General features: G+C 35.8%; 1 protein-coding gene across 2 annotated transcripts in view; it reads right to left on the reverse strand.

Moving 5' to 3' along the window:
* The window catches only part of CNTN5 (contactin 5), a 678,480-nt gene that overhangs the window by 167,252 nt on the left and 484,532 nt on the right, over positions 1-26,696 (reverse strand). For both annotated transcript variants that reach the window (XM_075742340.1, XM_075742341.1), the window contains exon 7: positions 14,050-14,253. In XM_075742340.1, coding sequence (XP_075598455.1) covers positions 14,050-14,253 — 204 coding nt within the window. The remainder of the gene's footprint in view (positions 1-14,049; positions 14,254-26,696) is intronic.

Raw genomic sequence — 26,696 nt, forward strand, 5'->3', positions numbered from 1 at the left:
CAAATAAATCAACATATCACGCTGTGTTTGACTGAGGACCTCTGAGAAAAACTCAAATGATGTAAGAGCATTTGTGTTCACTGATACAGAGATATGCAGACACATAGAGTTTTCAGTTATTTCATTTTCAGTGACCCTTTTAATTTGGGAGATGAATAACTTTATCAGGACAACATGCTTAATACTGTAAGATACAACTAAAAAAAAAAAATCAGAAATTTGAAAACTATAAACATTGAAATCAATAGAGTTATCTGGAATTTGCTGTGGAGTGACTGACAGCTTTGGAGAATCACAAGAGTTTAGGAAATGAGAAATGAGCAGGAAAGGGAGACAGGTTTTATAAGGCGAGGTGAGAGGTTTGTATTTGATGAGACTTGGAGGAAATGCCATAATCGGAATGGTGGGAGAAGAATATGACTCTAACAGCTGTGTTCGGTTAGACGGAAGATGGGCTACTGGGGTAAGCGATACTTGGGAACTAAAAGCTATATTAAACTAAGTAAGAATTGTTCAGATTTTTAGATGAGGAAAACTGAATAAAAGTGGATTTGTGGACACAGTAGGAACAACACAAGTCTAGTCTAAATCTATAAAAAACATTTAAGTCTCCAGAGAATTCTAGAGGAAGAAAATAGGAACAAGAGATGAAAAGAAAAGAGAGAAAAGAGGTATCTTATGCAAGAAAGAGAAAAGAAAGGAGCATAGGGAGGATCATGGAAGTAGGGGAATATGAGATTTGCAACCGAGAGAAGACCAGTTGGCAGAGATAGACGGAAAAACAACCCACACCTATTAGAGCAAAAAATCCCCATTAGGCTGAAATGGTAAAACATATACTCTTGGCCCTTCAAATATTCCCCATGGGACTCAGGAGTTTCCAGTGAGGTGGTGCTCTCTTCCTCCTGTTGTCCCACAGGCTCCTGCAGCTTGGTTTTGGGAGGAAGTCTGATCATACATGCATTTCAACATGTCTTTGGGTGCTTAAGTTTAGTTAGAAAATCTAAATGCGTCTGATATGTGAATCAAGTAACAGAAGTAGAAAGCATAAAATGCTTTAATTCAAACAATGTAATTCCGTAAATAATGTGGCTTTATAAGTAGCAGTAGATTTCTTTTTAAAAAATATAATCATGCAAGTATGACATGTACTAGCAATAGTGACCCATTTTTCCTCAGAAACGTGACTAAATCAATGTTTTGACATTGCTTTATGAACTTGTGGAGAAATACTGCCCCTTGTACGAAAAGGCAAATTCTGAACCAGTTCTGTCATTAAAGATTAAAAGGTATTTTTTTGTAGAAAAAAGGAAATTAAACTTTGTGTCCTGGGTATTAAAATAAAATTAGGGCATCAACAAAATTGTAGTCAATTAAAATTTTCCCTAACCTAGACTGAAATCAATCTGTCATAAAAATACGTATTCCCACTGGTTCGTACTATGTCAATAAATTTCATAATCTAATTACACTCCTTGTGATTTCTTTTACTGTTTTCTGTTTTTGTTTTTTTTTTTTATTATGAACATCAGTTTCTGATTCATCTTCTCAGCTTAGTCATTCATGATTTTATAAGAAAGATATCTGTCATATCCTCTTTTAGCTGTGTCTTTTACAGGCTGAAAAATCCCAGACTATTAATCCTTGCTTACAGTGAATCTTTAATAAACTTGCAATCATTCCTAGTGCCTATGTTGCACTGTTTCAAATTCCATTATATCATTTTGAGGTGGGAAGAAAAAAAAACCAGCACAGCAATATTGAAGCTATAGATCTTTCTATCTTTTTTGTCTGATTGATTGTTTTTTGTTTGTTCCTTATTGCTTTCTTTATGATTCAGTTCCATTTGCCTTTTTGCACTTGAGCTGATGTTCAACCACAATGGCATCCTAATCTCTTTCCTGATAATGTCTAATAAAGGTATGATATTTTTAGGTTTAGGGATTATATAAATTTGTACTGGGTGACATTATTTAATCACCTATCCACTCTATTATCATGATATCCTTTTGCATCTCTTCACAGTCAGGTTTAATTTTAACTATCCTTAATAATTTTATATCAACAAGCTTTTCTACCTCCATGTTAATTTCCTTTCAAGATGGTTTATGTGTTGAATGGTGAAGTCCCAGAATAGTATTCTGTGGCTTCACCGACAATCTTCCAGTTCTCCAAACTGATCAGATACAAGGGGATTTTTTTTAATCGGTTGTTAATTCAAAATGGGGCTGTCCTTCAACCCCTCTGAGAATTTAATTTCTGAGAGCCTTTGATGAGTGATCCTGCCAAGAGCTTTTTCAAATGAAAGTACACAGTGTTACCTTGACCATTTCTATTCGTATTCTCTCAGACTCTTCAGGAAAGTTGTATATGGATCGAAGCACGACTTCCCTCTTTAAAAGCTGTGTTCATGGTATATGACTGTATGGTAAGATTACTGTATGGTAATGTGATAAATACAACCCTACTAAGCATAATTTTCTATGTATTTTCTATCAAAACACTTGACACAGAAGTCAAACTTACTGGTCTGTAGTTCCTCAGATGTTTCTAAGAGTCCCTTTTCTTTTTAAAAAAAAGCACCTTTTCTACCTACATTCCTTCTAGGCCTGAGGCCCAGCGAAGGAAAATGGTACATCCTGCTTCCTTCTGTATATGAGTTTGACCCTGAGGATTTGTCTTATTTGTAAAGTCAATATTTCTTCTCAAATTTCTTCTATTGAAACTTCAATTATAAGAACTTCAGTCTTGATAGGGTATCCTCCCTAAGTTTCCTTGTAGTGCACACTACTGAAAATAGTTCATTTAGGCTTTATGATGCAGCCTTGGACTCTTGAGGTGTTCCTTTTAAATCTCTGGCATCTGTTAACTGCGCATACCATCTGACAGGTTTTGTGATTCAATGAATTTTAAAGGTTTTTTTTGCTTTTGTGTAAGACTTTGATCCTGAAAATCATTGTGTTGAATTGTCATATACTATTAAACATTTGCCTTTTATAGCCCTGAAAAAAATGCAATTTAAAATAGGATTACATTATTCTTGCCTTTAAAATAATGCAGAACTTATGAACACATCTGAGGGACAATATTATCTTTCAGATCTTGTGTTTTTAACTACATTAACTCCCTTGAGTAGGTGCAATCTGTACAAGTATTGAATGCTCTTTGTGAGTCATGCCATCATTTCATATTCCCAATGAAATGTTGATCTACTAATGCTTTGTACTATGTCCTGTGCTTCTGGGTTATTGTTACACTAGCAACCAACATGCCTGCAGCAACTGGCAGAAAAACGTAGAAAAATTGCTGAGCGATTGCTTGGTGTCCCTATGAAAATTAGGAAACAAAAGTCTATTATTGCAAGGGATATTTTTTATTCTTATTATTTATGATCTTTGAGACCAAGGAGGCCATTACAGTTGCATCGACATCAAGGGAAATACCAAGGCCTTACATTCACACGTTACATTAATTGCTTTGCTATGGCTGTTGTACTTCCAGGCTCTTTATCTTTCCCAGTTTCTGTTTTGGTCACTATGAGTCAGTAATGGTAAAACAACCACCACCTGCATTTTCATCAAGATTTTTGTTCATTTGTATCAGGTGCTAAGAGGAATCTGAACTTTTAAAAAATATTGAGGCCTTGAGTTATGTGCATTAGAATCAATCTCTCCGAGACTTATATACATGACTCTCTCTCAGCGGTTTGGTTAAGGCCATAAAAATTCTCTTCATCATTTTTTATTTCCAGTTATCAAACATGAAATATAACAAAAAATAAAATTGATCAGCACAGAATAAGAACATAATATATGATTTTCAAGTGGCTAACAAATCACAGAGCGCACATGGTCTAAGCACTCTAGAGGAATGGTGAGCTGCTCTCAGCACTCCCATGTTCTGCCTTCCCATGAAAATACCTCCTTTTGGACAATCTTTTACCATCTCAGAGATGACCCTCATGACTCAGTCTTCCTTAGTTTAATTAGTTTCCTACACCACCTACTTCACACGTTGTTCCTTTCAGCTGAGTTCAAATCTGGGTATGAAAGTGCTGAATTTGTGATTGGTATGAAACACACCACTTCAAAATAAATCTAATTTACCAGATCTTTAAATTTAGTCTGGGATTAAGGGGTTCAAAGCCAAACTTTCCTGTTTGTTTAAGTAAATCTTACCCCTGGGCTTTATTCTGAAACAGGTCATCCCACCTTATATTTCCCAGTCTTTGGGTCTCTGCCCTTTCGGTGCATATGAGAAGAACAGCTCTCCACATTGCTGTCCAGCCAGTGTCTTCCCTGGTTGGGTGAAGTTGAACTGAGATGAAACCCTGGTAAACCTTCTGTTATACCTCTGATTACCAAAAAAATGTCGTGATTCAAATGACTGAACATATCCTAGGACTCAGCACAGCTTGACCTTGTTAGAATTAATTACTTGTTAGTCACATCATAGGCAGAAATGGAGCTCAATATTTATAGAAGAGATGGTTTCCCTATTCCCTCCTTCAGATATTTTTTTACAACAATGCAATTATTACAGAGCAATTATTACATATTCTCCAACTCAGACAAGGAAAAATCTTCATAAAATCAGGTCTAATTTTAATAAGTGGTTTAATTTAACAAGTTGTTCCTTTGACTTCGCTGCAAATCTGTGACTTGAGTTCAAATCTCCACTAACCGAAGTATCCTACGAACCCTTAGCTATACTGTTGTCTTCATTTAGGTTTCCATCAAAAAATAGAGATGACACAATTCACTAAATTACAGTAATGTGATAAACACTGATTGTGAGGTGCTAATATACCATAGGAATAGATTTAATAGAAGTTCAAACATTTACAGATATTACTACAGCTAAAACTGCTTACTTTGTTCCCTGTGGGCCATTTAATGGAAATGGAGAATGGAATAAAGTAGCCAGATCAGTTTCTGACTGTCAGTCCTTTCAGCTAAGCACAATTGAAAGGGCTACAGACACAATATCAATCTTTATCATTTTGAAGAGGACTGCTCTACCTCTTCATTTAGGCTGCCAGTCCATGACTTTTACAACCTCAAATGAAGTGTGTAGAAAAATTATGAGTCTATGGCTGTATCCACACAAGAAGACTTTTTGTCTTCATGGGGGGAAAAAAAAAATAATAAATCAGACTGCTGAGAAATCATGACACATTGTCTAACTCCAGCTGTGTAGAGGCTAATGCTTCTGTTCCATTAGTCTTCCAGGTATTATCTACCTTCTTGTATCTCCCAGAACATAAGTTTCCATGATGGGTCCTTATACCCTTTCAGCTAAAATGATTTGGGTTTGTTTCAAACTGTTTAAATAACATCTCTTTAACTTCAGAAACTAATTTTTAATGGAACAGGTTACAGGGAATACTTGAATAAGTGGCTGATAAGCTTTTAAGACAGTAGCTAGAAAATAATATAACATTCCTGGCCAAACATCATCAGAATGTTAGGGAGAAAATGAAAGCCAAAGATTTCCTATACTCAGGAGAAAGATTAGGCACAGATTTATACTTGCCATTACTTTGTTAGCAAAAGAGACAACCCCCATATTTCAGTGATTAAGAATGTTTGCCTGAGAGCTTTGGGTGAAGTCCCTGATCTTAATCAGATGATGTAGGAATGTTAATCTGGTTCTCTTACAGCCTGGATAGTGCTCTAATCACAAAATTATTGGGGATTCTTATTGGTTTGGATGTTCCTCTCAATTTCTGGGAAGCCTCCTGAGGACTGATGAACTTGTTGTGTTAGAAGAATTTTCTAATAATTTTACAGATCAGAAATTGAGTTTCCTACCACATTGTAATTATGATGTGTTGTGTGAATATGTATCCAAGCTCAACAAAATTTTGACTAAGAAAGTATGGCACAAATGTTCATGCATATTTCTTCTCCTGTCAATAGTCTGTGATGAATATTTAGCATTTTCTCTGCAGACCTACACAATTAAATGTCCCCAAATATTTATTTGGAAGAGAAAGCCCTGAATATACACATTTACAATGACAGTAAATTCACAGCACAAACCAAATTAATTGAAATATAATGATGATACCCACCATTACATCCTGACTGCAGCAGAAATTTTCAATGCATTGAGAAGAATTTATTGACTCACCTGCTATTAATCTTATTCTAAATGGAAGGACCAACACCTGCTGTAAGTCTCTAAAAATTTACTGTGAGAATAGTTGCTTTATAACTGTCCACAAAATTCCTTCCACTTAGAGATCTCTTAGCCCAGTTTTGAGCTATAAATTTATCCTTTGAGAAGCCCTAAAAATGCTCATGTGAAATTGCGTTCTGCAATGCACTGAACACTAAAATACCAACAATGTTCTCATATGTTAGAGAGCAAATTCTATCATTGGATGGAAAGGAGTCTACTAGAATCTATCCTAATATCAAAGAAAATTTTGTAATTAATTTTCTGGGAAAAAAATATTAATGAATACAGCACAAGAAGGGAATAAATTCTTTAGTTAACAACTAGGGGATAAGATGCTAATGTATTTCTAAATACGGAGGTATAAATGTAGAAGAAGTTCACATTTAACCAATACAAAATGTTTAACTAAAGCTTAAACAAAACTTTCTTCTTCCCACTCTAAAATGCCTCTTTATATTATACTTCATTTCACTAGTCCAGCAGATACTCTCTGAACTTTGTCTAGAAAGCCCTTTGTAGAAATTCCTATCCTGAAATATTTTAAAAATTAGGGATTTATAACTAATAAATGTTGTGTATATATCTCATATATACACGAGAGATTTCTGCCTCTCCTAAACAGTGAATACAACTAAAAGCACTTCATTTTCAACTGTAAGTGGGTGTGTTATTACTGAGGTAAAGGGAACTGGGACCAAACCCTAGGGACACAACAGCGATGAGTTAAGCTCAGAATAAGCAATGAGGGGACCAGTGGTATTTTCTCTAGTTCTTAAAGAAGAGGCCAAAATTTCTAGTCTGCAGTTTGGACTGCAGAGATCTCTGTCCACCTGTATTTGAAAACATGAAGCCATAACTATTAGCAAGATTTCTGTCTCTCTCTACATAGAAAAGTCTTTACTGAGTTATAATCTAGACTTCAATCCATCAAATTTCTCACATATATGTAATTTAGCATCTAAGCTCTTTTGCTAAACCCAGCACATCTGGCATTGGATGACACCAAACTTCACCCTTTGGACATTCAGAGATGAGTGAGGGCATCTGAATGGCTTGTATACAACATTTCAGTACAAAGATTTGTGCATATATAGTTTTATGGAAAACATGATAACCTGAACATTTTCACTGACTATGTGTCAGATAATTTTTCTGAGCAGCCATACACATCAAGAAAAATCAGGACTTTACTATGCAACATGCCGTCTTGCTTGAGAGGCCTAAGAATACGAGTCAACAAAAAGCCAAAAGAACTCTCATTGCTTTTTTTGTTCCCTTTTGTTTTTACAGGGGAGGAGATTGTGCTGAACTTGGCACAAGAAATCTGCAGCAGATTTCTTTTAGGCATTGCTGGCCAATGTTTATTGTTCCTCCTTTCCAATTGCCTGCTGTTCATCCAGGTCAGGCTCACAAAAGCTATTCAGAAACCTGGAAAATATTTTTAATCTAAATAATTAGGAGGAGGATCTAATTTTCATGGGGTTTCTAATTATCTTCCTGATGGCATGTTCATAGTTCTCAAAGAACCTAATTTATCCTATAGTAAATGACATAATTGTTTGTACTTCAAATATGACCTTAAGCTCCATTGTTCTTGCAACCTGCACTGTTCTTTTACAGGATGAAAACAAAATAACCCCTTTCCTGTTAGGTATCAAAAATGTCAAAATGGTTGTAGTGTCCAGAAAGGAATTTTTCATTTGGTTCTGATCAATTAAGACACAAAGTAGTGTTGCTTTAATAGTCATTGTTAGCTAATTAACTGGAAAGAGCTTTCTAAATAGGAAATGTTTTTTCAGTTGAGAACCCTCATATAATGGTGCAAATACAAGTACCTCAATTTCCTCAATAAGAAAGATCAAACTAACACTAACATTTCTTCTCCATTAGCAACAGCTATTAAAATACCCATTGTTTTAGACCCAACAGCAACAAATCATCCTTGTTATAAACTTACTGCAGTCCTAACCTCAAGCAAAATTTTTGCTGTTCCACAATGTTTTACTATGTTGATAAGAATACCAAACTGACAAGTCATTCTTATTTGAACATTATGCCACACCCCATGATTGCAAAGCAAGAAGTCACTTGTGAATTTGTATCTAAGATCCTGAGACAGTAAGATATATAATATTAGGTATGACCATGCTTAATAATCTGATATCATTCACAACTATAAAGGTTATTTTTGTTATCAATTTGTACAAATTTTAATTTAGTCACCGTTAATTAAAATATTACCAGCACACTTCTGTCTGAAATCTTAATAGCCACAGTTTGATGCAACATCATTCCTAATCCTAAGTTGAATTTAGAGGAACATTTTTTCTCCAGTTCGTTTATTTTATCCTTTGTACTCTGTATATGGATCAGTTAACTCTTTCCTTTGTGTAAGAGTTTCATAAATAATCAGGAGACGCAAAATGATTAAACATGAGTGCAGAAGTGCAAGATGATACATGTCTAGAATCTTAAATTACTTTAGCTAATTAAAAAAAGTAACAACTTCATTTCCAGAAGATAATGTTTCTATAAACTAGTGGGAAAACTTAGCAATTAAAACTCCTTGAAAGAGGTTATCTTAACAGAGCTCAAAGTAGACTAAACTCAAAGCAAACTGTTTCACAGTGTAAGAGATCTTGTTCTACACTGAAGGCTGGAACCTATTCTTTTCCAGACCTTTCCCAGTTTTTGTCCTGAAATACTCCCCTGGGTTTAGCCCTTTTATCTTGTCAAAAGAACATCCCAGGATGTTTTCTCTATACTTTTTTTAGGCTAAATGTTTTGAACTTTTGTGTAGTGTTTGATAGTGCCCTTGAGCCATGCTACAAGCCCTATAAAACACTCTCTACAGGGTTATTGTATAGAAGCCCTCCATAAAACTTCCCGCCTACCTGTAGATTTTTGCTGAGAATTTTAGGGAGAAGGCAAGCAAATGATACTTGAGGAGGTCCTTGCTACTGCATAGCTGGCAGTGGGTCATTATGAAATTGAAAATAAAAGACTTCCCACAATCTTTGCTTTTCTCTAATAAAAATACATTCTTCATGCGTAAAAATATCTCACTACAACTTCAGGGGAGAAACATGTTTACTACAGGAGTAATGGCTGTCCAGGGACATTGCCGTTTTATTAGCCTTTCCCTGGAGCAGACCTTGCATACTTTGATGTCTCTGTCAGTGCTATCAGTCTCGGTGTACTGCTAGAGGTCAAACTTGATTTTGCCCAGACAGTTTGGCTCTGCTTGAAGAAAGTCTTATTTCAGGTTTGAGTTCTGTCCTGGAGCATTAGGAGGAGTTCCCACAGTTTCCACTCAGTCTTGCATAGTATTTATGGACTTGCACAATTCAAATATCACTCTCGAATGCTTAAAAATGTAAGTTAATGATCTTGCAATATAATCCACATGAAAGAGGCAGCCTACAAGGTTGGAAACTCCAGAAAACCTGGCAGGATTAGGTCACAGCTGGGTAAGTATTTTCAACTCCCATTACAATCCAACTATGCTTTGTGTCTTCTAGAATTCAGCTCTATATGAATAAACAAACACGTTAGAAGACAAAACTAGTAATGCAAGTAGGGAAAAAAAATCTGTGTTTTTCTGTAAGGGGAAAACTGACAGATCATAAACATTAGGGTTAATCTTTAAGCAAATCTTTGTAATGCTAATTATCAGTTAATTAACTATCAGCATTCTTCAGGGATGGAAATATTCTATATCTGTGAAAGTGCTGATTTTGTTCTATATTTTTATGTATTATTTATTACTTTACTATCTTCTATTGCACCTTTTATTGCTTAATTTCCACCATTGGGGAAATTATTATGACTTCTTCCAAACTTTTTTTAATGATGGGAAAGAGATCTTTAGATAACCCAGCAACGTTCAAACAACATATCCCAGAGTCTGAGCTGAATAAGCACATGCAGAACACATTCCATCATGGAAATGTAGAAATTAACATCCTTTGTACCTTGATAACTATACTTTCTATCATTATGTGAGGCTATTAATCACTTAGAATTAATCAATAGAATTAGGACAGACAAGATTCAGTTCACATAACTATGATGACATGGAAAAACAAATTGAAGGTCAAGGCCTGCATTCAGTTCCATGCCAATATGTCTGCTCAGATACACTGACCTCTGCTGAGGTATAAACTAATTTGCTCTAATGGAATACAGTAGAAAGTATCCTCTGATGTCTGAAATTGTAGAGGTTCTCTATTTTGTCGGGAAATTTCACCATAGCAAAGCCACTAGACAGAATGTACACAGAGACAAAATTCAGAATTACAGTAATAATGTTAAAGTTAACATCTTTTCAAGAAAAATAAAAAAGATAAAAAAAAGGAAGAAAAACTGGAGTGAAAATGTGTGAACTTGAAATAACTGCCTTATGTTATCAAGCATCAAATGCTTTACACTCCCTAGGTTTCTGTTTCCTAGATTTGAAGAGGCTTTCTGTTGTGTTTATTAGTCAAGATAATTTACTGCTCCCAATCAGCATCCAAGCCTGCAAAGATCCATTTTAACAGCCCTGTTTATTTGTAAACAGTTATTAAATAATTCCTCAAAGTTTCTAATGCATTGTAAAAGCAGTTAATGAAATGATGCATATTTTTTTTTCTGCTAAAACTTTTTATCTCCTCAGATGATAGAATTTTAGAGTGTTTTTATAACCCAGCTTGAAGTGAAATTGAATTGTATGAAATGACTGATTGTCAAGGACATCTGAACAAATGAGGTATTCATTTTATTCAGAATCCATTGAAGGATTTCTTGATGTTTTTATTTAATTTGCTTCATATCAAGGAGCTAAGTTCCCCTTTGAGACACATCATGAAAGAAATAAAAGATTAATAAAAGCCCAGGAAGTTCCTACATTCTTGCAGAGTTTGACAGAAAGCCTTAATATTATTCTGTTTCTCCTTCAGTGATAAATAGAGACCAATGTTGTCATAGGAGTGGTTTTCATCACAAGCTGTCCAGTCCCCTGGTTATAGGTACTGTTTATACATCGAAATCCAAGAATGATGATAAATATATCAAGTAGACTGTTTTTGAGTTAATTATACATATGTCCAGAGAATACAGGCTATATAATTTGTTTAGGTTTTTCTATGTAGTGCCATTTGTAAAAGCTGTTTAAAACCACAAGCTGTTCCTGTAGTTTCTGACAAATGTGCTGACTGAGTAGGATAATGTCAGTTGTGATGTCAACCATTAGAATTCAGAAAGCTGTATGATTTTTAAACTTAAGGGAATATTTGAAAAGTTGGAAGTGATTCAATTCATTTTATAATCAAAAAGCTGAAAAAGCCATATTCAAAATCATATAACAGAACTCAGCAAGTGTCAAGTAAATTTTCAAGTACTTGGATGTTTGTTTTAATACCATTTCTAATTTCTCACTTCCTTAATCCTCAGCTGTTTCTTTCTCCACAAATGACTCTAATTTTCTTTAACTCTAATGAGCATCTCTTTTCAGAAGCTATATTATCCCATATTTTTTACTATAATGTGTATATATATTTTAAATTCTTTCATTGCCCTTTAATGTTTGTCAGTGGACAAGTCAATATATAAACTAAAGAAATTTCTATCAGAAAGTACAGTACCAGTAACGGAATACTTTAACTGTGATCCCAGATAGTTTTTAAAGGCCCATATTACTGCATTCTGTGGAGGAGGTAGAACAAGGCAGATGTCCTTAATAAATATGATTTAGAATTTTCCTGAATATTTTTTCAAGGTAGGTTTATGGAGACTGCAAGGTTAGGTAGAAAGTCTGGCTCTCTTCACTGAGGAACTTGGTCAGTCATACAGAAAAGCAAGCAATTTACTAAGAAATACTAAAGAAAGAACTCCATTACAATAAAGGGGCTTTTCAGAAATCCCAACAGATAGAAATTAAGGCATGGAAACCTGGTAGAAATTCATGCGTGTGAAAAAATTAATTGGGAAATTGTTGAGGAGCAGTTCATCTGTGTGCAAATGCCTGCCCGATACTCCAGCACAGTTCAGAAGGTTGGATTATGACAGTTGTATGACAGCCAGCCGTGAAACACAGATTTGCTTGAGGCTGGTATATACTACCCACTTGACATTTAAGAAAATCTGCGCAGTTTTCCTTCACAGATTTTGTTTCATAGCTCAGTGATGTAGACTGCTGCATTTATCCTTATTTACTCTCTCCATTTCTTGTACTGTATTGTGTGCCTATGTACTGTTAGTACGATATGGATAATTAATCTGTTGGATTTCTGCACAAAACTGGAACCCAATAAAAGCATGAAGAAATGTCATAAAGAAACAATAGAGAAAAATATGAATAATAAACATGACAATAAAAATCTATCTTTTTTGTCAGAGTTCAAACTGATTAAAAAGACAGTCAGTGTTTGGGGGTTTTATATTTCAAAGGCTGATATTGAAAAGATCAGGTCTGATATGTTAATTCCGGAAAACTAAGCACCTGAAACTCAATAATTAGCATAGGTACTAAACCAGCAAAAGAAAATAGGAATGGATACAATAAAACATGCAGCTTTTTGCTGCAGAGGCTGCTTGCTGTGCAGACATAAATTTCAACTTGTTACTATGAATAAACTAACAATTCCATTCTAATCTGTGAATACATTTTTTAACTTACTCTGTTAAACTAAGTCATTTGTGTTTAATTCCAGCTTTTGTAATGCTTCTACAGCACAGGACTAGTCTTAGTTCTGGAAAAAGCTATAAGCAAGACAAAAGCCTCAGAGTCTCTTTCTCTCTCTCTCTTTCTATCTCTCTGATTTATGTAAGTATGGATTCACATATGCTGAATTGCTGAAACGTATTTCTGAAGAACTAGAAAGCATCATTAAATATGGAAGATCTTGGAAAATATAGGCACTTATGGAATCATTACTTATTATCCTCAAAATAACATTATTTTGACAGAAAACAAAACCAAAACCCAATTATAATGTAATAAATATTAATCTTTTTGCTGCAAAAGAGCAAATAACACAGTTGCCTCTTTCGGCAAATATTCCAACAGAATCAGAGTTACATAACATTTATATTGAAATGTCATACTGCTCCATGAGAAATATTATTGTAAGGTGTTTTCTTTTGATTTTTGGGGAAAAGTCCTAAGCCACTTTTTGTTAATAAGATTTAGGTACTTATTTACAGAAAACATACTGCAGTCATATGCCTTGACAAAATTAAAAAATACCTGGTTTACTATTACTGTGATCAAAGCTATTGTAGTGCTCTTGGTGGTACTGAATCAGTGCATTGAACTGGAACCTGGAAGTGTAACAGTAGTACAGCAACAGGTAAAGTTTTAAGCAATACGATGTCTGTTGGGTTGTCTAGCCATGTGTGCCTTGTGTCACCGGAGCTGCAGGGATGTATCTCTCCTGGCACCCTGCCGCTGGTCTGTATGCCCTATGTGATATTTGCCCGTCCCCCGTGAACGTCTCCGATGCCTGAGGGTATCTCAGTGTGGCAGTGGCCACTTGCGTTGAGGCAACTGAACTGAGCCCTGAAGAAACAGACATTACCGAGATAGGAGATTTGCTTCTTTGTTGACAGAGCACCAGAATAGCAAGAAGGAGTAACTGTTCTAAACGAAATACATCAGGAGGTGTCAGATTGCACCTCAGCCTTCGGAGGTCTAAATATTCTCACAACTGTTAGATGTTTTAAAAGAAACTGTCTCCTTGAGCACCTTTCCTTTGCTGATTGCTGCAGTAAATGCATGCACGTATTGAAAAACAATAAAATCGTGGTTCTTAAATTAACTGGAGTATTTTTGGCTTAGTATTTTTGCTTCCATGTGGTACCCAGAAATAATGCATTTCTTACCATCGTTTCTCAGTGTCAGAGGTGTAGGAGGACTCAAAACTCTGGCATTTGTCACTGTGTTTTTTACCAGGCATATATAGCTGCCAACATCAGATGTTTGCACCTTGGATATGTAGAGATTGCCTGTCTCCTGAGAGATGAAGCGTCTGCTGTCTTCTGCCACAAATGATGGGAACTCATTAAATACCCAGCTATAGATGATCTCTGAAAAAAAAAAACAAAAACAAAAACAAAACAAAACAACCAAAAACTCAGAAAAAATAAGGGAAAGCAATTATGGAAACAATACTGTGTAATCTCAATGGTTACACTCAATAAATATTCATTACATTTATTTAAATAATCGATAAAAAGCTGAAGGCTTTTAAACTTTTTGTTCGTTTGTTTTAGAACTGAAGAGAATACATTTTTTTCTCTCCTTGAAATTTTGGGAACAACATAAGCAATGAGTCAAGAAAATTAAGTAAATTATTCAACAGATTCAGAAATCACCCATAAATATTAGATACTTCCCTTTTCTAATCTTTCAGGTCAAGTCAGAATTAATATATAAAGCATTCTTTTCTCTAGATCTTCAAAATTTCAGTGAACTATAGCAAGATTTGGTGTCCTTCTATGATGGGGTTACAGTGTTGATGGATAAAGGAAGAGCAACTGACGTCGTCTACATGGACTTACGTAAAGCATTTGACTCTGTCCCGCATGACATCCTTGTCTCCTTGTCATCCTTGGAGAGACATGGATTTGATGGATGGACCACTTGGTGGATAAGGAATTGGCTGGATGGTCGCACTCAAAGAGTTGTGGTCAACGGCTTGATTGTGGAGACCAGTGATGAGTGGCATTCATCAGGGGTCAGTACTGGGACTGGCGATGTTTAACATCTTTGTTGGTGACATGGACAGTGGGATCGAGTGCACCCTCAGCAAGTTTGCCCACGACACCAAGCTGCATGGTGCAGATGACACACTGGAGGGAAGGGATGCCATACAGAGGGACCTTAACAGGCTGGAGAGGTGGGCCCATGCGAACGGCATGAAGTTCAACAAGGCCAAGTGCAAGGTCCTGCACATGGGTCAGCACAATCCCAAGTACAACTATAGGCTGGGTGGAGAATGGATTGAGAGAAGCCCTGAGGAGAAGGACTTGGGGGTGTTGGTGGACGAGAAGCTCAACATGAGCCAGCAAAGTGCACTTGCAACTGTGTCCTGGGCTGCATCAAAAGAGGTGTGACCAGCAGGTGGAGAGAGGTGATCCTGCCCCTCTACTCAGCTCTTGTGAGACCACACCTGGAGTACTGCGTCCAGCTCTGGGGGCCCCAGTACAGAAGAGACATGGAGCTGTTGGAGTGAGTCCAGAGGAGGGTCACGAACATGATCAGAGGGATGGAGCACCTCTGCTATGAAGACAGGGTGAGAAAGCTGGGGTTGTTCAGCCTGGAGAAGAGAAGGCTCCGGGGAGACCTTATACCAGCCTTCCAGTACCTGAAGGGGCCTACAGGAAAGCTGGAGAGGGACTATTTATGAGGGAGTGTAGTGACAGGACAAGGAGTAATGGGTTTAAGCTGAAGGAGGGTAGATTTAGATTAGATGTTAAGAAGAAATTCTTTACTGTGAGGGTGACGAGGCACTGCAACAGGTTGCCCAGAGAGGCTGTGGATGCCCCATCCCTGGAAATGTTCAAGGCCAGGTTGGATGAGGCTTTGGGCAACGTGGTCTAGTGGAGGGTGTCCCTGCCCATGGCAGGGGGGTTGGAACTAGATGATCATTGGGGTGCCTTCCAACCCAAACCATTCTATGATTCTAAGATGCACCCTATAGAGCTACGGATGACTTTTTCCATGTGTGTGTATAAACAATTTTTAATTCTGAACATCTGTTTTTAAAATCAGCAGATTCTAATAACTCTTCAACCTACCCTGCAGGTAGTATTACCACACTACACTTCTATCTTATCTGCTTCACTGAAGAATCTCAGAAATCTTCCTATAGGCAGCTTAAATCCTTATGATCAATGAATAATTCCTTAAACCAAAGCAACTGCTTTTCCTCATAATCTGATGGATCAAAGACTAATCAAAGTGATTTTTTAAAAATTAAAGCCATTGCCTTGATTCTCATTTTTATCCTGCAAATCATTCTGTTCACCTGAAAAGTATATACTTTTCCCTTTAAAGTCATAATAATTGTTTGAGAATAAAGATTATTTCCTATTATTCTGTATGAGATTATATTGTGATTTATTAAAAACCTAGATGTATTAATGTCTCTGCATTAGAAGTATCAGTAAAGTTAATGAGATTCTCATTTAGCAGGGATTTTCTCGCAGGGAATTATTCGTGTAGAATTCCACCAAATGAGACTTTAAAGCCTTAATCTTATGTGTACTTTTTTATATGTTGTTCTCCTTTCAATCTTACCTTCCACTGTTTCATTTTGTCTTCACACTTTAAAAAATATATTCTTCACTACTTAAACTGGCACATTAGCTGTAAGGCAATTTCTTCTGTAATCTTCCCCCCACCCCATGATAGCCTTTAAAGAACTGACTCCAAAATCAGAAAAGCCAAACCTAGTTCAGGTATATAAAATCCTTGCTATTGCTCCAATATGCAGACTGCTCCGTTGGTATAGCAAGTTCCAAGTTTTTACACTCAAATTTCTTAGGTGACTACTCTCAGCTTCCACAGCGATATGAAGAGAGTAATCGCATGCATGTCAGTCTGGTTCTCTCATACTTTTATCCCCACTACAGTCAAAGTGTTTGCTTGATATCAAGTTAGTTGGAAAAGGAAAGGGTCAATGGGGTGAGAGGAAACACCTCAAAATTAAAATTTTTCTGTGTGCTTTTCTGCTAATGATAGGAGAGGAACTGGTATAGCTGTTCATAGTACAAGAAGTATGAAATACATTAACATCCTAGCTAAATATATGCCATAGCCAGGTGTGCAGTTTGATTTTATCAGTATAGAAAGCATTGGAAATTCCAACTGATCTGTCCTTTCTATCCCTGTGTTATACCATTCCCTGACACAGTGGCCAGAAAGGAATAGAAAAGAACAATAACTAGTTTTTTAACCAGGACAAGCCAACAGTGCAAGCAGTGATGTAGAGATGCAGGTTGTTCTGGATTAATTTTGAAGAAATTCAGTCCAGTTTTGAAGTCAGATGAAAATTTTCTCATGAAAAACTGACGGTATTAGTACAAAAGTGCTATATTAATGGACTAAACATATTTACCTGACAGTAGGGGAAGACTTCTCCAGAATGGGGAATTAAGCTGCACACATTGGCTTTTTGCTTAAAACCTTCTTCAGATCTAATTGTAATTCTGAGGGGTTACACAGGACCCTGAGGAATTCAGGGCTCACAGAGAACTCTCCGAGTGTTTAAAATTTCGTTCCTCTTCTGTTATGTTTCAGGCAAAATACTAATTAGCCCAAAATATTTCTCTCTGAAAATTTCATTGCCACATCATTTTGCCATGATGACTTATCTGGCAGAAATGATTCATGACAGCATAAAATTCTACAAGGTGATGATGAACATACAAGTTCAAGGAAAATGCATAGGCTTTAATTGAAGACACCTGTTACCAATTCAAATGGAAAGCAATCAGTCTCACTAATTGCTATGGCTTTAAAGTAGTTCAAACCAAATGTAAAGTAGTCATCATTGTGGGTTCATTGGTAGTTCATGTAGAATAGAATTTCCATTTGTAGCTTAAAAACACACTCAGTTAATTATTCATTTATTAATTAGAACTACTCCTAAGGAATGGATTTCAGGCAATAAATTTATGTGCCTCTAAGGAAACAGAATACTTAGTCTACTGCTGAATTGGGGGGGGGGGGGGGGGGGGGCGATACTCTCATTTTGCCACCTTCTAAATTATTTTTAGAAATAAAGAGAAAAAAGTAACAGAACTTCTGCCAAATCTAAACCTCAAATAATTTATGCTGTTAAGCTATGGTTAATGCTTCTATTTGTGCATATCTACAGCATCTGTATTCCAGCCAGGAGCCCAAACTCCAACGTAGAGATGAAAGTGCTAACAGTTTACTTCTTGATCATTGTCAACCCACTGACATTGCAGGAATTACTCCTATTTTTCATTTCTAAAAAGCAAAACCCTGGGAATACACTTTCAAATACCTGAAGTCTTTGCAGATCTGAATGCTCAGATCTGAAATTGATCTGGAATTCCAAACCTTCTTTGCAGGTGAAAAGCCCCTTACACACTTTGTGAAGTTTCTCTCCTATTTGACCTGGTTAATGACTTCAGCAGATTCTTAAATATAATTTTGAGGGTTATGACCACACAGTATGTATAGGCTTCAGTTGAAATATCTCAGGGAAACACTGCGATTTCCAATGCATGCTATGCAGAACAGTCAGAAAAAACCACAGCTGGCTTGGGATCTACGGACAGAATTAATTGGATGATCTTGCAGAAGTGATTTTACAAAAGAGTGTTAAAAGAATGTCTGCAATTATGGGAAAATGGGTGTACCTTGACATTGATCCATTGTACAAATGTCTCGCACTTCTAAATTTGCAGCCATGGTAGAGGATGAAACATGCATTGGTGTTCATATTCTGGGGCTCTGAATGTCCCAATTCATATGCCAGCAAAATTAAAATTTAGGGTTCTTAAATCACAGAATTGTTAATGAAGGCTGTTCAAGTACAAAACCTGGGGTTTTGTTTTATCATTTTTGTTTTTTTTCTTCTGAGAGTATCATGCATAAGAGAATACCCAGATGATTGCAGTGACATATAAAAAAAACTAATAAAGAGAGAATGATGGAGAATCAACATTTAAAACATTGCTGTCTATCTATAGACAAGTTTGTCATCCATAGTACATGCACAGTAAAATATTCTAAACCAATGGTGAATATAGTTACATGCCACAAGTCCCTCAGCAGTTTAGCACAGGAGCACACTACAAGAAGAGGAGCTTTCTTTTAAATATTATCTGAAATCCCACTTTTACAAAATGGTAAACTGCTGCTTGAACTTTTTGAATTTCAGAACAAGAAGCCTAAGACCAAACAGATGACACTATGCCTATGTGTACACAGCTCACTGCAGCTGTTTTAGTGAACTTCAAGCCTATATTTTCCTATAAAAGTTTAGGTTAAAAGATTTTCGAATCAGTGTCATCTGGCTAAGCACAAAACACAAGTGTCATCATTGTACTAACTTCTTCTAACTCCAGAGATGCATCTCAAGTCTGACAGGTAAATAATGATGAGCTTCAAGAGATTTCGAAGCTGAAAGTCAGTGCTACTAAAATCTAAATAACCTAAACTAGAATTGTAAAATGAGGAAGTAAATATCCTAGATATGAACCTGCTGAAGTCATCTCCTTTTGAGAAAAGACTGAGTAAATGTTTTGTCCATGTTCAATAGCGAGAAAAAGTGTGAGCGAAAATAGGAAACTGTGAATACTGCACTATAGAGAAGTTCAGAGTATTTTTACAGAATATATGTTGAGTTTATTTTTTATTTTTTATGCCCATCTTTTTTATTTTTAATGTGACACCTATGCCAAACCCACAAAGATGATGCAAAGCCCTTCCTGGAAATTACAGTTGACTGCCAACACAGAAGTAACTTTTATGCAGATACTATTCATCAATGCAAACAGAAACATAGAGTAAAAAGAGAGAAATTATGAATTATAGAGATAGTTGTAAATCGGTATTCTCCTGTGGCTTGGGCTGGAGGACTCTGCTGTTGGTAAATTCTGTTATATGCAAAGTCTTAGTCTGAAAATGCTTTAAGTTTTTTTGGTAACTGCAAAACTGGTATTTCATTTTATGACTGACCAGCCTTGTTTACCAAAAAAACTCTCCAAGTAGGTTTGTATCTCTTTCTGAAGGTCACTTGGAAAGCCTTTTAAATGTCCAATTTGTTTCTGTGTTTTATTAAGTACTTTTTAGTGGGCTATGTAGGTGAAAATCTGGTCACTGGGTGATAAAGAAGTGAGAAGAGAGCATCTATCTCCTGCCAAAAGGAATTTATGGTGTGAAATTTTGTTCACTATAATTTCTTAAATGATTTTTGTAGATCTATTTTCTCCATTTCACAACACTAATTCCTAAAATGTCATGATCTGTCGTACTTCCCATAATGGATGAAGCTGGAATACTGACATATCAGCATTTATGTTAGTGCTGTATTGTGCTTTTGGAGATATCATTCTGATGCAGAAAATATCAGTAGTATGGTAATGCAAAAGTCTTTCTGTCATTGTGGGTCAGTAAGAAATAACCCCTGAAGTATTGTAACGAGAGCTGTGCTGGAAGCATTCAGATAGCACCAAATATTCACTGCTGTGTTTGTTAGTGCCTGAATGTTTCCCAGATTTGCTTCAAGGCTTTTCTCCTGAGATATTGCTTCTTTCATCCTTTTAACATGAGTTTTCTGGACAGGCTTTTCATCAGTCCTACGAGCAAAGTGGTATTTTGGGTGGCAAGTGAAGATGTAACAAGAAAGTCGCCATGCTAACTCATGTAAGGCCACCTAAAACTTAAATGTACAGCCCATACAATGGTTAAATATTGCATCTTCACAGGCAAAACATGCAAATACACATCCCATAACTGCAATTCTGTGGAGTTATGGTGTTTATACAAGAAATAAGTCTAGGTTTTGTCTTCTTTTTATGATGCAGAGGGAGATATAGTATTCTGTCTACTCCAGTATCCTGTTGGGAAAATATATTTCTCTGTTTAGGATTTCCTCTGATTACTCCAGTTCCACAAGATGGCAGTACTTGATGAATAAATGGTACTGATGCCTGATGACAGCCAAAATCTGAGATAATCTGGGAGTTTTAGCAACTCTGAAGAAGTTGCCTTTTTTTTTTTTCTATTGATAAGAAAAGCAGCAAAAGTGCACTCCATATTACAGGTTGAATTTACTATACATAGCTATAAATCATGAAATTTGCATGATGGCTTTGCTTTACCATTCAGAAATATTCTGTTTAAACAAAATAAAGTATCAGGAAAAATATATGCCTGATTCTCCCCTGCCGAAAATACAAAACCTTATTTAATCTCAAGCCCAGTTTTCAACTTTATCATCACATTTTCTGTGTACCAGCAACAGAATAAGGGTGCAATATGTGGCACACTCTAATGATGGAGAACACTTCACATTCAGAGGGGAGGAAGGCTTCTTTTTAGCTAAGATGAATGATAACAATAGGTTGTTCCTCCAGCCTCCCACCACAACCAGATAAATAATTTTGGTGCATTTATTTGTGCTGCTGTGGCTTATTATCAGTGCTCATTAATCCTCCAAGAAAATATTTAATGAAGGTAATTTATTTGTTGCATTGTAATTCACCCACATAGAGCAAATAGATATTGTCGATTTATCAGCTAGCAATGAAATTGCTTCTTTTCTGCTCTGGGGGCTCTGTATCTACTGCTCACTTACCTGAAACACAATTCTACCAATCACATATTTGTCTTTGTTCAGATTTAATTACAGTGATAAATCTTCAAATATTTTCTTTCTTATAACCAGTCACACGGCCAATAACTAAAAATATGGTAGAAAAGGTAAGTGTACTGTCAGAACTGATCTTGTACTGGAGGATACAAATATTGTATTGTTATTACCAGTGTGCACAGCCTGGTATAATCTCATTTGTACATTTGACATATATGAAATTTAGCCAGTCATTGAAACATGTAACGACCAATGAAATCTTTTACTCATATATATATGCTTTTTAAAGAGACCACATAACATACAACAAAAATATGGCTTCTTGGAAAGGATGCTAGATCATTATGTGTATTTGATTGTCACTGGTATGATTTTCATATTTAAAAAAAAAAAAAAATCTGTTCCAGAAAGAATAAAAATATTGTGATCAAAAGGAACTCAAACCCAGATGTTCTTCAGGCCCTTTTTTTGCCCTCAGGCAAGATCAGACGTTCTCAGCCCAGTCTTTAAAAATATCCAGTGAGTTATACTCCTAAATTTAGATCTTCAGAATAACCTATTTCATGGCTCAGTTAATAATTAGACACTTTCCCTTAATATTTGTGTGTAATTCCTTTTTTTTTTATATCGTTTATTACTTATTCAACTTACCATATTGAAAGTATTGAAAACACTGTATTGATGACCTATACTTTTACAGTTACAAAGGAAGACCATAATCCTTGTGTGTATCAGGCTTCTGTTTCTTAGGCTAGATCAAACAAATCTCTTCAACTTTTTCTTAGAAGTCATGTTTTTGAATTCTCTACTTAGTTTTATTGTTGTCATCTCTACTGCTTTTCTACATCCTATAATGTAGGACCCAAAGCTGGACATGGCATTCTATTTGAGACATTAACCCTACTGATAACCGGAATAATAGTCTCATGTACTCTATAGGTAGCAATCGTCTTAGTATGTCCCAGAACTCAAGTATGTAATTTTCCATTCTACTAAGTATTCCATTTTCTGTAATAGCAGTACTTTTCTAAGGAAGAATGCTGTTTAATCACTTATTTTCCTTTATTCTATCTGTAAATTTGATCTTTGGTAAGGATAATCTGCATTCTGCTGAATTTTGTGTTACTTGTTGCAAGCAATTTCTCCAATGTACTGATCCTTCTGGATTCTCATTCTGTGCTCTGCAGTGATTGTAACCTCGTGCAGCTAGGAGTCATTCAGAAATGCTAAATATGCCTTTCTTTCCACTAGGCCACTCAAGCTTTCAAAGAAAAAAATTTAAATTTGATACGATTTATTCTTGATAAATCTGTATTGGCTGTTTCTTAACACCTCATTATCATCTTATTGCCTACAAATTCACTGTTTAATATTGTGTCACAGTAACTTTGTGGAACTCAAACTCAGCCTGACTATGGGCCCTCCTTTCTTTAAATAAATAAATAAATCGTAATTAAAAAATCTTGACATATTTTGAAATAATTTTTGAGATACCGTATTCTCAGTAATGTTTTCATGTAAAGGAATGTTTAGACATATTATATTTCAGAATTTAAGGCCATTTTATCACTATGCATTGTTGTCTTATGTAAGTAAAGAAAATATGAAAATGATGTAAATTTATGGAAAAAAAAAGCTGATGGTGGAAACAAATTTGTGGTTAGGACTGAAAAAAGATTTTCAAGGAAGAAAAACACTGGGAAGAGAAAACTCTGATTGCAAGTGAGGCAAACTACTTACAGGAAATTTTAAAAATCTTTTGAAAGTAAATAAAAAAATTCTAACAACAGCTTTTTTAATCGATATTCCTCTGTTATTAGGTAGGAATAGAAATCAATACTTATTTAGAAAAATCCTGAATGCTCCATATAAATTGATGTTCCATATTTTATAACATACTAGGTAATGCAGATGTCACTGTATAATGCTATTTTCTATGAAAAGCAGAAAAAAAGTGCATGGTAAAAGCAATTAATTTAAACAGTCTAAATAAGTAATATCAGAGAACTTAACTCAGAATTTAACCATTAGCATTGCACCTCTTTTAATCAATACCACTGACTTTGTAGAACTACTGAAACATCTATGGCCAGCAGGACTAGGGAAGTGCTTGTCCCCCTGTACTCAGCACTGGTGAGATCACACGAGTACTCTGTTCACTTTTGGGCTCCTCACTACAAGAGACCGAGGTGCTGGAGCATGTCCAAAGAAGGGCAACAAAGCTGGTGAAGTGTTTGGAGAACAAATGTTATGAGGAGGAGCTGAGGGAACTGGGGTCGTTTAGCCTGGAGAACAGGAGGCTGAGGGGAGACCTTATCGCTCTCTACAACTACCTGAAAGGAGGTTGTAGCCAGGTGGGTGTTGGCCTCTTCTCCCAAGTAACAAGCGATAGGACAAGAGGAAATGGCTTCAAGTTGTGCCAGGGAAGGTTTAGATTGAAAATTAGGAAAACTTTCTTCACTGAAAGGGTTGTCAATCATTGGATCAGGCTGCCCAGGGAAGTGGTTGAGTCACCATCCCTGGAGGTATTTAAAAGATGTGTAGATGTGGCGCTTAGGGACATGGTTTAGTGGTTTGACTTGGCAGTGCTAGGTTAATGGTTGGACTCGAAGATCTTAAGAGTTTTCCAACCTAAATGAGTCCATGATTCTATGATAGTAATTTCCAAAGACAAGAATTAGAGATAATTTTGTTCCAGCATTAGAAAGGGTAATCAGGAAGATTCACAGCATTATAAGTTCATCAGCTTCAATCTTAGATGAAATAATTCAATGACTGATATGAGACTTGATTAATATCCAATTTAAAAAGTGAAATATAATTAAAAATATTGGAAGAAAATAAATCTAGTCAAACTAACTCAGTATATTTTTATTGTTCTTTTTATTGACAAAGTTTCTGTAATGTACCTAGAATTCATGTTTTTTTAAAGAACATGCTGATTAAAAAGAATTTGAATAACCTCAAAACTAACTTATTGTGCATTGAAAGGATTAAAAACTGGCTGCAAAGTATGATCAAAAAGATCAGTTCTGGAATTCTTTGTCCTCTACTGCTGAGTAGTGTAACAGTTAAAAGCAAAACTATGCAGTTGTAATCACTGATGTACAGGAGATATAAAACTTGGCAATGACAAATGTGCAGGACGGGTCACTGGTAAACTCTGATTTGGATAGATGAGGATGATTATTGTTATTATAACCTTTTTATGATGGAAATGTGATGAACATACAGTAACACAAGTTGATTATTTCTTAATAATTTGAATGAACAAGAATTCTTTCATAATGACTGTCAAACTATTGCACTCATATGAAAAGTGTGGTATTAGAAAATAATGAGGATATTGTTTAATGCTCAGGAAAACACATCACTGTATAGAACATTCATATGTGGAAATTATTTTCTCTGGCAAAACATTCAACAGAATTTAAAGTAATTTTTTTTCTCCTTTTTTCTCTTTCACAGTTTATATCTCTTTTGTTCTCTGATCATGTTATGATACTTGTTTTTCTCTACATTTTAATGGCACTGGTGTGATAGTTACTCCAGCATGGTCTACTTCTCACCTAAATCTGCTGCAGGCATCAGCACAATGAAAGGTCATACTCCAGCATACTGTTACCTGCACTGAACCTTAGAATCCTGCACCCAAGTGGGCTGCTGCGTTACATGGAATTTTCATTTTATGACTATTGCAATGATACTAATAGTTTAATGCATTTCAAAGGTGTAACTAGGACATTAATCAAAACAAAAAACCCCAAACTAATGATAGGATGATGATCATCCAAATTTGTGCAATATCGCTCTGTCAAGTGCACGACTGACATTATCTCTTTTTCAGCTGAGATGCAAAATCTCTACGTCCCTAGCTTTCCTCTACTCATCATTTAGTAACAGAAGCTCTGTTAAGCAAATTCTCTAATTTGGCTGAAAATACTCACTAGATCTCCACTTACCAGAGAATCAGTCTCTCAAGAAGTACATATGTATGTTTCAGTTTGGCTTTTTGTACTTCCGAGAAAGAGAGCAACTTACATTTGTCACTTTATCCCTCATTCACCTTGATTCCTAATGCCAGGAAGGATTAATAGTAGAAGAAAGATTTATTCAACAAGATTTAATTTCAGGCTTCTGGGTGTAGAAATGAAAATAAAAGGCTACTGCAGTTCTAGTTAATGCTTCAGAACACAATCTTTTTTAACAGCCTTCACCACTCTTTACAAGTAGTTGTCATCATAGGAATTGTATTTGCAAAAAACTGAGTACTCAGAGTCCATAGAGTCACTTTTGTATGGCTGAACATATTGAACTTAAGATACACCCCACTGCCTCTCTGCTTTATATTCTCTTGGTGCTAGGTGTTTTAATATATATTTAAAGGCTTTTGCTGGGTCTATCTGCAGGTCAGTGTTTGGTGAATTCCACCGTGGCCACGGCACAATATGATTGATGGACCTTCCTTGGGCCTGATCCTTTGCTTCTGAAGTATTTATTATCCTAAGATCTCAAATCAAGGGCAGTACCATTATCATCACCCTTATATGGAAAATCCAAACAAGATGGAAGGAAATATCTTCCCAGCAGTCATGAAGCAGGCCATAGTCAAAGTGAAATCTCCACTAATACATATTTTTTTAAATTTCTAATATCCTTTCCTCTCCTCACCAGCTCTTTGTACATCTAGAAGAAATGCCAATGCACACACACAAAAAAGTTATAGTCAACAAATCCTTAGAAGCTGTGTAGATGAACATCGGAGATGGATTGCTATCCCCTCATCCTCTCTCTGAATTTGATTTTAAAAAAACAAAACAACTTAGTAGTAAAGACCACATAATCTCCCCAGATGCTCAAGGTCTACTGCTCAGCTCCTTCTTGTTATATTTTCTAGGCTTAAATGTACCAAGGAATGGATCCTCCATTTACATCTTTCTGAACACAATGGAACATGTGAACATAAGCTAAAGAGAATAACATAAAACCAAATTTATAGTCCCCAAAAGACAATTTTTAAGTATTAAGAATGACAATGACAGATTATTTTTTTCACCTTAATTAAAAAATAACTCAAAGTGAAGATGAAGATACGTCACATTAGGCAAACTGCCCTGAATGCTGATAATGTTGTTCAACCATGTTGTACAAATAAATCACTACAAATAACCTCAG

The sequence above is a fragment of the Balearica regulorum genome, chromosome 1, assembly GCF_011004875.1.
Source record: "Balearica regulorum gibbericeps isolate bBalReg1 chromosome 1, bBalReg1.pri, whole genome shotgun sequence".
NCBI lineage: Eukaryota > Metazoa > Chordata > Aves > Gruiformes > Gruidae > Balearica > Balearica regulorum.